This window comes from Pelophylax lessonae (assembly GCF_965119305.1).
Source record: "Pelophylax lessonae genome assembly, chromosome: 9".
Lineage (NCBI taxonomy): Eukaryota > Metazoa > Chordata > Amphibia > Anura > Ranidae > Pelophylax > Pelophylax lessonae.
Window position 1 is genome coordinate 60,943,597 of NC_138776.1, and position 13,337 is coordinate 60,956,933.

General features: G+C 41.7%; 1 protein-coding gene across 1 annotated transcript in view; it reads left to right on the plus strand.

Moving 5' to 3' along the window:
* Positions 1-13,337, plus strand: part of ABCC2 (ATP binding cassette subfamily C member 2) — an 85,151-nt gene that overhangs the window by 30,345 nt on the left and 41,469 nt on the right. Inside the window, exons 9-13 of the mRNA XM_082268045.1 lie at positions 5,938-6,115; positions 8,979-9,233; positions 9,869-9,934; positions 10,382-10,519; positions 12,121-12,267. Of these exons, the coding sequence (XP_082124171.1) occupies positions 5,938-6,115; positions 8,979-9,233; positions 9,869-9,934; positions 10,382-10,519; positions 12,121-12,267 (784 nt within the window). The remainder of the gene's footprint in view (positions 1-5,937; positions 6,116-8,978; positions 9,234-9,868; positions 9,935-10,381; positions 10,520-12,120; positions 12,268-13,337) is intronic.

A 13,337-nucleotide genomic window follows, 5' to 3' on the forward strand; every position in this document is an offset into this window, starting at 1 on the left:
GATGAAAAACATACAACAGGAGATCTAGTGCTCTCTGTATTTGTAAAGGGGCTATTTATTGATGAACATAAGTACCGCACTTACATTAATTGGCACTACAGCCGTGCCAGCTCACAAATGCCTTCCAAACACTTCCTGGAACCTCCGGACCGACGTAGTGACGTGCTCCACCCCGCTGATGAAGTCGATGACGCAACGCGTACGGGGGAGGAGCACGTCACTACGTCGGTGATGAGAAAAGGTATTTAGCAGTTTATATGTACTAAAATATTTGTATTTCCATGTTCTGTGTATTGCGGGATACCAGGTATAGGGAATGCAGACTTCTCCTGGGTTTAGTAACACTTTAAAGCCTAGGTCTGGAGGAAGTGGGTTGTATGATGCTGGCTCTCATTCAACTAAGACTGACGATATCTAGAAATAATGCAGGGGACAGCTCCAGACTAAAGGTGAGCATTGGGTAAAAGCGGCTTTTTTTTTTATCTTGCTTATTTACTTAATATTTAATATTTAATGATTTGTTTATATTATATATTCAATGACTTAATATTTAATATTTATCTTGCTTATTTACTTAATATTTAATATTTATATTATATACAGTATATTCATTGACTTAATATTTAATATTTATCTTGCTTATTTACTTAATATTTAATTAATATTTCTATTTTAAATATTTATTGACTTAATATTTAAATATATCTTACTTATTTACTTAATATTTATTAATTATTTTAATATTATATAAATATATTTAATTACTTAATATTTAATATTTATATTACTTATTTACCTTATATTTAATTAAGATAAATAAGTAAGTTCTTATTACTTACCTACTTATCTTTTCTCTTTTATTGGTCGATTTATTTTTTTTAATATTCATGATGACTGTAGTTCTACTTTCATAAAGAAAAAAGCTAAGCACAGTAACCCAGAGCAACCCTAAAGGAAGCATTGTTTTTTGGACAGGTCCTGATTGGAACAGATTCTCATGGTTGCTGATTGCTATCTGCTTAGACTCTAAATAATCTCTAAATAATCGGTCACAACTGAAGAACTCAAAAATGAAAACATAATAGATATTATATGCAAACTAGCAGTTTAAGCCTGCTGTATACCTAAAAGCCCCACACCGGCACAGAACATTAGATATTTGACATTTATATGACCATGCCGTGCAGTCTATTGAACTATGCTTGCTGTCATTTAACTCCCAAAAGAAGTTAGTTGTGCTTTAATAACCCCCCCCCCCAGCAGAATTACGTGAATTTAAAATATAATTTTTTTACATTTTAGCCACACCTCCAACGGCCATTCCAACCTGGGCCAGAATGAGGTGTATCTGGTCTTGCATTCTTCTAACAACCAATAACAACACAGCTTGGTCAGCACATGCAAATGCAGCAGAGTCTGCTTACCTTCTGGTGCTCACTTTCTCTCCCAGTCTGAGTGCTACAAAAGGAAAAGCACATATGAAGACAGAGTTGGGAGTGTAGGGGAAACCCCAAAACTCATAGGTTTCAGTAACATTTTTACTGTTGAAGCCAGACTGAAAAATATTTATTTATTTTACAAACATGTAGATAGAAAGACATGTTTGGAGAGCAATTCAGTCACATTACATTCTGTTGGTTTGAAAACCATTGCTCTATCTGGCTAGAAAACCTAATACAATTTATACATTCTGAAGTGGGTGGCACCTATCTATCTAAAGTTTCTATGAAGTCACATCTTGATTGAAATGCGGAATAGTTGTTCACAAAGACTTGTCACTTCCAGTAGTTTGGCTCCTTGGAGGAACAGGTCTTCAAAAGCCTAGATAGCAATCTAACAACTGGAGCTGTAAATGGATTTTGAACACAACAGCTGTTATACAATATGACTTCTCACAACATATACATCCAATATATCTGCTTAATCATAAATACATGTTTGATAATCATAAATAAATGTTTGATAAATAAAATGGCTGTTCCCTTTTCCCCATCATGAGCTTACACTAGCCAAGTGTATAAATAGGGAATATATTTATCAGTGTTTTCCCACAAGATTCACACATTTTCCACATACGATTTAGTTCAAAAAAGGGGTACAAATTGTGTGACTTTGGTGAAAACATTGATTAACGGACCCCTAAGTTAATTTTTTAATGAATGCATTATTTTATTCATTATTTTTTATCTGATTGAGTCTTATAAGCTGGCAGAATTATTCTAGATTTGAAAGAGACAATGACCCACACAAGAGGAAAGGGAGACTGGCCAGCAGCAGTTGTAGTAGCAGATTAGAGTGTAGCTCTGATAAACATTTGAAGTAAGGCGGTGAGAGAAATGTAGTATGCTAACTGGGGAGATTTACTAAAACTGGAGCAATCAGAATCTGGTGCAGCTGTGTATAGTAACCAATCGGCCTCTAACTTCAACTTGTTCAATTAAGCTTTGACAATAAAACCTGGAAGCTGATTGGTTACCATGCAGAGCTGCACCAGATTCTGTGTGCACCAGCTTTAGTAACCCCTCCCCCCCAATGTGTCCTCATTAGGCCCCTTTCACACATGCTGTCCATTTGTCCATTTTTCATCCATCCGTTGACGGATGAAAAACAGACATCAATGTATCTCTATGTAAAAATGGATGACAACGGATGATCATCAGTTAACATCCGTTTTCATCCACTTCCGTCAATGTCCGTTTTTTTGAACGTATGAATGCCCTATTTTTCATCCGTCAAAAAAACAGATCGGACAAAAAACGGACGAGACAACGGATGAAAAACGGATGACAGCGGATGAAAAACGGATGACAACGGATATAAAACAAAAAACTGACGAAAAATGGATGAAAAACGGATAACAAACAACTGACGAAAAAACGGATGAAAAATGGATAACAACTGACGAAAAACGGATGAAAAACGAATAAAAAAGGATAACAACTGACGAAAAACGGATGACAAGTGATGAAAAACGGATGAAAAACGGATGGAAAACTGATACATTTTGACATGACTGAACTGATGAACTGAATGGACCATATGTGTGAAAGGGGCCTGATTATTAAAATGCAGAGGTGGGGAACTTGAGTCATATGACTTGACTTAAGTCAGACTTAAGTCACCAGTTTGAGGACTTGAGACTTGCTTGACTAAAATTAATAAAAGACTCGACTTGACTTTGACTTGGTATTCATGACTTGAGACTTGATTTTGACTTGAGACATATGACTCGAAATGACTTTACTTTTTTAAGTTATTAAATATTTGCATTTTCTTAAGATGTGTTAAAGCAAAATGAATGTGCCTGTTATGTTTCTGACACCACAGTCACTTAAAACACCTCAGTGTGTTCTGATTTTTAGGACACTGGCTGTTTAACAATGGAAATATTTAACATGTTTTTAGTGACTGTGGTGTTGAAACATGACCGGACGAAGGATTTTGGGCATTCAAAGTGTTTCTTTAATATGCCAAGAAAAAAATCACTAAACAGTTTTGTTAATGTTTCAAATAAAACAAAACCTTTCCTGACCACTGACTTTTAACTGATTTAAAGGTGAAAATTGGGGTAGATCAGTATTTTGACTTGATTTGTGACTTGACCAAAATAAATGACTTGACTTGCTTGACTTCTAGCAGGGACTCGACTTGACTTGCTTGCTTTTCGCCACAGTAACTTGGGACTTGCTTGAGACTTGAAGGTTAAGACTTGAGACTTGCTTGTGACTTGCACATGTGTGACTTAGTCCCATGTCTGGTAAAATGGGTTGTAGAAGAGAGCTCTTGAGATAAGAAGCAGATTGAGGCTGGGTTCACATATATGCAAATTGGATGCGTTTTACATCACATCCAATTCAAATGACATGTGAATGCGATCGGTTCCCAATGGAGCCAGTTCACACATGTCCAGGGCGGCTGCAAGAAGGTTTCAAAAAGGGTCCGGGCAAAAATTCGCCCCTGAATTACACTTGAACCGGTGAATAGAAATGCACCAGACCCCGGTCTGCAAACTGCAGCCGCACATATGTGAGCCCGGCCTAAAAGAAACTTACCAGGAAAAGAGGATAAAGAAAACTCTCTGGGATAGGTGAAAGTTTCAGATGCTTGTATAACTTAAGAAGGTGACAAGTTTTGAAGCTTTTTCGGAGATTATACACTTGCTGACTGCCCACCTGCCCGCCGCAGTAACTGCGGCAGGCTGGCTCGGCTGCGCCAAACAATGTAGCTCTATGTCGGTCGCACGCATGGTGCTGGGGGTGGGCACTTGCTGCTGGCGGCGCACTCCTGCCCCCACTAGGCAGTGGGGTTGCCAATGCACGGGGCTGGCGGGCGCGATTGCCACCGGGCTCCCGCCAACCCCCCCCCCATCCCGCTAAAAGAGAAGGACGGTCAGCTGTTGTAAACACAGCAAACCGTTCTTCTCTCTGATATGATCACAGAGCGCCTGTGATCCTTTTATATGGGATCACAGGTCTCTATGATCATTTCACAAGCCCCTCCCCCGTATAGTTAGTAAACACTCCCCTAGGCTCACACTTAAAGAGGTTGTAAACCCACCTCACAAACTTTTACCTATAGGTAAGCCTATATTAAGTCTTACCTATAGGTGCTATAAATATCTCCTAAACTTGCACCGTTTAGGAGATATTTAGAGTGCATACTGCCGATGACGTCATCGGCGCAGGCGCTCTGAAGGAACGGCCACCGGTGCCATTCCTTCAGAGCTCAGTGCCGTGAACGGCGGCTCCCGCGCGCAGGCGCGGGAGTGATGTAATCGCGCCTCCGGCCAATCAGATGGCCGGAGGACGCGAACCCGGAAGCAGGACGGGCGGACATGTCGCCGTCCTGTCGCTGAGGTGGCGGCACGGCGGGGGCTTCGTTTTAAGGTAAGTACTACATAATGAGCTAGTATGCGATGCATACTAGCTCATTATGCCTTTTTCTTTACAGGGCTTTTTATTTCTCGGTTTTTTTGGGGGACTTTACTTCCTCTTTAACCCTTTGATCGCCCCTAGGTTAACCCCTTCCCTGCCAATGTCATTATTACAGTAACATTGCATTTTTTTTAGCACTGATTACTGTGGTAATGTCACTGGTCCCCCCAAAAGTGTCAGAAATGTCAGTTAGGGGTCCGATTTGTCCACCGCAATATCGCAGTCCCGCTAAAAATAGCAGATCGCCACCAATACTAGTAAAAAATAAGAATGACATAAATCTTTCCCCTAGTTTGTAGACGCGATACCTTTTGCGCAAACCAATCAAAAAACGCTTATTGCGTTACCAAAGTTTTTTTTACCAAAAATACGTAGCAGAAAACAAATTGGCCTAAAAGGATGAAAAATTTAGATTTTTACATTAGTTTTTTTGGAAATGTTATATGGCAGAATGTGGAAGATATTTTTTTTTTTTTTTCAGAATTGTCGCCCTTTTTATCAAAAAACGCTTATTACAATTTTGGGGAATGTTATATAGCAGAATTGTCACCCTTTTTTTGTTTAGCGAAAAAAATAAAAATCGCAGTATCAAATACCACCAAAAGTAAGCTCTATTTGTGGTAAAAAAAGGACATAATTTTTTTTTCGGTACAGTGCCTATTTTCCGTTAAAATAACGCAGTGCCGAATCGCAAAAAATGGCCTGGTCATTAAGGGGGCAAATCCTTCTGGTCCAGAACTGGTTAAATCAAACATAAGACTGGGAATATGGCGGCTCCTGTGGTTATTGGCTACACCATGACTATTGCATAGTGCCCGGAATCTTATAGGAACCAATCACAAATTAGGGTTACACCACTAAACTGATGAAGAATGAATTCTGATTGGTTGCCTTGTGCTACTGCATGTCATTGTTTGCCTTATTTTAATTTTTTTTAAAGAAACCCTGTCTCTCATTTAGGCCATGAAGTCAAATATTTATTTTGATTGCTGCTGTTTTTTAGGGCGATGGTTTCATTCACCTCCAACCCAGCGGAATACCAATGGAAGGGGTATTTCTACGCTGCTTTGCTCTTAATAACCGCACTGGTTCAGTCCCTCTGTCTCCAGCAGTACTTCCAATGCTGTTTCGTTTTGGGGATGCGGGTGCGTACAGCACTGATGGCTGCTGTATACAAGAAGGTGAGTACCATCTCAGGCTCACTGAACTTGCATTTGCTCAAAATAATATTTAGACTTCCACCACATTAAATAGGTACTGTGGGGGAAAAAAGGACTCTTTCCATTGACTCCCAAAGGCAAGGTCTTCAGTAACTTGCAGAAGGCAGCTCATTAACTTTAGCTTTCGCAGGGGTGTCCAAACTATGGCCCTCCAGCTGTTCAGGAACTACAATTCCCATGAAGCATTGTAAATCTCTGACATTCACAGACATAACTAGGCATGATGGGAATTATAGTTCCTGAACAGCTGGAGGGCCATAGTTTGGACATAGCTGGAAGGGAACAAGTGCTTTGACATAGTTTGTTAACCATACAGATAAAGATGAAGATGAAGAAAACAACTGTGGAATATTTAAAAAAAAAAAAGGTAGCTTTAGTTACATCTGCTTACCTTGTCCACTACCCAAACCTAATGTCATAGCCAAAGTAGTTATCTTTAGCAGATTTTACCTTTGGTTATCGAAGGGGTAATACACTCAATTTACCTCCTGGCCTGAGCTGCAAGATAGGATCCATGTATATTCGGGGGTGCTGATTAGCTACTTTTACCTAAGGAACCAGTTAGTGTCAGTGGCATTGATTCCTTGTAACTGAAGGGAACCTGAACCCAGGGCCTCTTTAACACAGGGCAAAAGGGGCAGCTGCCCCGGGCCAAGTCGTTGTTGTGGGGCCCAAAGCAGCTATCCCTTGAGCCTGCGTGAAAATGGGAGGGCCCAAGAAAATGTTTGCCCAGGATCCAATCAATATTAAAGACAGCCCTGCCTGAACCTGCTAATAAGTAACCATTTTATTAGTGTACACATTTGTTTTGATCATTAGGTTTGTGTGTGTGTGGGCATGGGGGGAGGTATATAAATTAAAATGGGTGAGGAACCGTTAGAAACCTCTATGAGTTTGGTTGACCTTATACCTGTAGAATTTCATTAGAAAATCGTTGTTTTTAGAAAAATTGTTTACTTCCCTAAAGGGGCAATTGAATAATCAGTTTCTACCAAAGCAAGCAAGAAAAATTGAAGGGCAAGAATTAAAAATGTTTATTGAATCCAATGGGAACAAACACATTTTTGAATTTCCTCCTGGCCAAGAAAAATGATAAATCGCTTTTGTCAAAGTTAATCTGGAAGTAGAATGTTTGTTATATGATAATCAAGACATTGATCTGGTACTCAGATGAAAATCAGTCCAATCCATGAAGGCACCATTGGATGGTTGGATGACCGTTTTTTATACTTTACTGTCCAAACATTCAAACAAAATTCTACAGATATAAGGCCAGCATTAGAACTCTGATCAGGATGGGTAACCAGCCAAATGATCTAACAGACAATAACCGTAACTTGCAGTTTACTAAACAGGTGAAACATTTGAATGAATAAAGCAATACAGGCTTGGGATTGCTAAACACAAGTACACAATGCAGAATAATGAAAGCTGCACAAACATGGATTCTTCACAGCAATGTTTCTGTGACTCATTCGGAGTAAACTGTGGCTGTTATAGCATAGTCTCTATAACTTTGACTTTATAACTACAGAGAGTCAAGCTAAGAATCACTAAAACGGTACAGAAAACGGCTTCTTTCAGTCATCCTTATAAACAGCCTTCTTTTCAGTGAAGTCTAGGGTAGCTCTGGTAACAAAGGTGAACGGCTGGAGGGATCCAAGGTCCAAAGACAAAACCTCACCCCACTGGTACTGGAGTACTCAGTTGAGGAGTTGCTCTCAACAGTAGTTGGGTCTTCTGGAGAAGCTATCCGCATACTGGTTTTAACAATAGAAGGTCTCTCACCTGACTGCACATCATATGTCCATCTAAATCTGGCTGCTGCTGAGGGATGGAAGCAGATAAACATATCTTCAGTGGAGGTTCCAGGAAACCAGGGAGTTTTGGCAAAAGGAGTTTAAGTGGAATTCCTGCCTAACACTATGTTAAATGTTCCCTCTATCCTCTTTTGCTACATATGCTGCCTAACTTGTGTAAAAAGATGTGTATGCCTACCTATTTTTAGTCCGCTGTGGTCTGGTCACTTGATTCGCAGCTCCATCTCCCCTGTGTCAGTGAGCAGCAGCTGCAGGGGAAAAAAGAACCAACCATGGCTGGAACATAGAAGTCGAGTGATCCCTCCTCTCCCCTGCAGCCACCACTGGGGATCACATGACCAGAAAGGTCTAAAAATAGGTAAGTATACACATCTTTTTTTTACAGAGGTTAGGCAGCATTGGTAGCAATGAGGGGGGAGGGGACATTTTTAAACCCAGTTAGTGTTAGGCAGGAGTTTCCCTTTAGAGGTGCCTGTGATAGGAAAATCCAAAATTCACAGTTGTTTCCAGAATATGATGTGAGGGGAAATCTTCAATAGGGACAATGGTTTCAATTACAACTGTCCTAGAGAGAACTTGGAGAGATTATCTTTTACTTCTGTTTGTGTCTAGAGAAGTGGTTCTCAACTCCAGTCCTCTGGACCCACTAACAGGCCAGATTTTAAGTATTACCTTGGGGAGATGCAGACTAGAGTACTGCAATCACTGAGCAGCAAATGATATCACCTGTGATGTATTTCAGTTATCTTGCAAATCTGGCCTGTTAGTGGGTCCTGAGGACCGGAGTTGAGAACCGGTCTAGAGGGTGGAAATTGAAGGGAAGTCTCCAAAATTTGACACAAATGACAAAAGAAAAAAGAAAAAAGGAATGCCACTTTTTCTTTCCAAAATTAAAACCAATTCAAAAGAATGTTATTTTACAAGAATACAGATTCAGAAAATAAATTTGGCTTGGGTCTCTCTTTTTGGAACTACCTTTTTGTTTTTGATTGTTCCCTTTGCAGGCTTTGACAGTTTCTAATGCTGTCCGGAAGGAGTCAACTGTTGGGGAAACGGTAAACCTGATGTCTGCAGATGCTCAAAAATTCATGGACCTGACAAACTTCATCCACCTCATCTGGTCATCACCAATGCAGATCGCTATATCAGTTGTCTTTTTGTGGCAAGAGCTCAAGATCGCAGTTCTGGCCGGCCTAGGGGTGATGATCCTGCTGATCCCCATTAATGCTGTGCTGGCCACCAAATCTAAATCATTTCAGGTAGGACATAATGTATTACTCTAAAGGCCCGTACACACGAGTCGAAATTCGGCCGGTAATTTTCGTCCGACGACCGATCTGCCGATTTTCGGCTTGTTAGTATGATGCTTCTGACAACCGACTCCGACTTTTCGGCCGAAAAAAATCTGGTGTGCAGGCTATAAAATTTTTGTCCTCCGTCAAAACACGGCCGATTTTCGTGCAGTCAGTACAGATTTCGACAGGGAAAAATCTGATGAGCAAGTCTGGGCATGCTCAGAGAAGAAAGAACACAAAGAAAGCAACCCAACACATGACATCACTTCTAAAGTAGGATTTTGTGGTGCGGGAAAATTCGTGTGCAGTCTAGGCACATTCCAACCAACAAAACACAACTCTGGACAAAAGATGGATGACCGGTCGGCGGAAATTCGTTGCGTGTGTATTAGGCTTTAGAGTGCTGCCAATGTAAAGAACATAATCCAAAGTGGTCCTCAGCCCAATGCGATGCAGACCTAGTATTTTAGATTGTTGGCATCATAAACACTTGAATCCTGATACTCTGAACATTTACTCAGCTACAGTATCAAGCATTTTAAGTGGGCATAGGGTAATGTGTCAATTGTAAATTTTTTAATAACACTTTGTGTTTACAGACACAAAACATGAAGAACAAAGATACCCGTATGAAAATAATGAATGAAATTCTCAATGGCATGAAGGTAAGGGTTAAACAAAATGCATTCTTACCATATTGTCTGAGCTATTAATGCCACCAAACTGCTGACAATGTTAATACTACCAAGAAATAGGAGCAAACTAGTATTTTTTTTACCTGCATAGTTTTGTTATATCTATACCATCTATAACAGGGGTGTCAAACTCCATTTAATTGCAGGCCACATCAGCAATATGGTTGCCCTCAAAGGGCGAGTTGTATCTGTAGAACTCCAATTTCTTTACTTCCTCTCCCAGCAGTGACTCAGTAGCCCAGTTCCCTCTCCCAACAGTGACTCAACAGCTTAGTTTCCCATACCTGCAGTGGCTCAGCAGCTCAGCTCCCCCTCCCACATATAGTTATGTCTGTGGTGCTGACATATACAAAAACATCACAGCTGTGGAACATGTCCCAAGATGTGTTGTATTATATCATGAGCCTTCTATTGTAGATCTTGAAGCTATACGCCTGGGAACCATCATTTGAGAAGCAGGTTGAAGTTATCCGTGAGAAGGAGCTGAAGAACATGTTACACTTTGCCTACCTCTTCTCAGTGTCGCTTTTCGTCTTTACCTGCGCTCCTTTCCTGGTAAGACGGGTGAATGTTACATGCTGCTAAAGCACCCAGCAGTTTACCTCTCTTTGTATATGATTCTTAGTCACATACCTGGATCAAGCAGGAAGCAAGTGAAGTCAGGAATTCTGGTCTCCATTGGTTTCTTCTTTTGAGTATAACCAGGGCTTTTTTTCTCAGAGAATAGGTGCAGGAACTCCCCCTTTCAGAGTTACTACTTGTCTCAGCTCCTACCTAACTCTGACTACCGTTCCTTGGTTCCAGCCCCTGCCCACCTCTTAAAGAATACAGAACAAAGTAACATTTTTGTTACTAAGTTATTTGTATGGAAATTGTTAATGATAACTATAAAAGCAGTAAAATAGATCCCCTGCTGCCAACAACAATAGACCCCACCCCAGCAACAATAGATCTCCCTAGCAACAATGGGTCACCAGCAACAAAATATCCCCAGCAACAATAGACCCCAAGCAGCAACAACAGATCTCTCCACAGACAGCATTATTAGAGCTCTCCCTCAACAGTAGATCCCTCCCAGCAACAACTGAGCCCCCCCCCGCAACATAAGAACATCCCAAGCAACAATAGATCCCCCACCAGCAACAATAGACCACCCCCTGCAAAAATAGATCCCTTCCAGAGAGAGAATAGGTCCCCCAGCAGCAACAATAACCTCCCTGCAAAAATAGATCCCCTCTAGCAAAAAAGATCCCCCAGCAGCCAGCATCAATAGACACTGTAGCACACCCCTGCACCCCTTTGTCATTACATACATTCAGTTCAGGAGGTGCCGGAACTGCGTTCCCACGCGTTCCCCCTGAAAAAAAGCCCTGAGTATAACCATTGAAAGAAATCAATACTTCCTACAAAGTTAGGAAAAAATCTTGTTTTCCAAAACCAAAAATTAGCCAATGTGCACCATGCATTTTCATCCATCAAGGAAACCCCCACCCATACACACATTGTCATGGAGATTTGATCACCTATGAGAAACTGATTTGTCACTACTAGCGCATGTACCTGTGAATCTCACAATTAAAAAAAGAGAACCAAGTACAAGCAGTTTGATATTATGTAGGCTGTTGCCAGTTTTTATCCCTAACTCGATCATACCACACAGTGACATCATCTGAAAGTTTTCTATTGTAGTGCTGTATAATTACCCCAGGATATTATAATTGATCCTGGTATCATGGTATATCTAGTAATAGTAGGTCTCATTCAACTGGCTTTGTTCTGTAACGTTGAAGATGTTTCGTAGCCTCGCAAGCCACTTCAATGAGTCATAAGGATATCCCAAAATGTATATCCATACTTTAAGACCTCTTAATCCAATCACCATGGAATATCAAAATGTTTGTTGTCCAAGAATAGGACTGGAACTGTGAAATTTGGAAGCCCCTCTGTTCTAGTTACATCCACACATTCCATGGCGCCTGGATTAAGGTATTTTAAGGCATGGATATGAATTCTGGGGTATCTTCCTGACACTCTTTGGAAGAAGTGGCTTGGAGAAGCTATGAAACAACTTCAACATTACAGAACAAGTCCGGTTGAATGAGACTATTACTGACTGTAAATATTGTTTACTAGACGCTGGTGTCCTCTTCTCATAGGTTTCCGTTGCCAGTTTTGCTGTCTTTGTGGTGCAGGATCCGCGTAATGTCCTAACTGCAGAAAGGGCTTTTACCTCCATCTCACTCTTCAATATTCTGCGCTTCCCTCTCGCCATGTTGCCCATGCTCATCTCCAACATGGTGCAGGTAAGTCAAGAATACCCTGTCACAGAGAAAGAGGGTTAATGAAGGGAAGGTACCAATCGGATTACATTAGGAATGTTTGCAGCATAGATTAAAAAATATTGACTGACATGTGACTGAAAAATAAAGACTAATATTATTTTTATCATACTTTTTGTTTCTTGTGTTAGCTTTATATGTCTTACATTAAAATCATTTCATAGACTGCATTTTGCAACATTTTATGGACAGCAGTTACCCATCCATTGACATTCATAAAGCGTGCATTTAACAGTTATCTAGTGACAATAAACACACACCAGGGACCTTCCAAGAAAGAAACCCCTTAACCTAGCATTATGTGCTTGGGTTGTGAGAGGAGTATGGAGCACCTATGGGAAGGGTTCTGGAGGACCTGTGGGAAGGGTCTGGGGAGGATTCTGGAAGACCTGTGGGAAGGGTCTAGGGAGGGTTCTGGAGGACCTGTGGGAAAGGTTTGGGGAGTGCTCTGAAGCACCTGTGGGAGAAGGGTCTGGGGAGGGCTCTGAAGCACCCGTGGGAGAAGGGTCTGGGGAGTGCTCTGAAGCACCCGTGGGAGAAGGGTCTGGGGAGTGCTCTGAAGCACCCGTGGGAGAAGGGTCTGGGGAGTGCTCTGAAGCACCCGTGGGAGAAGGGTCTGGGGAGGGCTCTGAAGCACCCGTGGGAGAAGGGTCTGGGGAGGGCTCTGAAGCACCCGTGGGAGAAGGGTCTGGGGAGGGCTCTGAAGCACCCGTGGGAGAAGGGTCTGGGGAGGGCTCTGAAGCATCTGTGGGAGAAGGGTCTGGGGTGGGCTCTAAAGCACCTGTGGGAGAAGGGTCTGGGGAGGGCTCTGAAGCACCCGTGGGAGAAGGGTCTGGGGAGGGCTCTGAAGCACCCGTGGGAGAAGGGTCTGGGGAGTGCTCTGAAGCACCCGTGGGAGAAGGGTCTGGGGAGGGCTCTGAAGCACCCGTGGGAGAAGGGTCTGGGGAGGGCTCTGAAGCACCCGTGGGAGAAGGGTCTGGGGAGGGCTCTAAAGCACCTGTGGAAGAAGTGTCTGGGGAGTGCCCTGAGGCAGC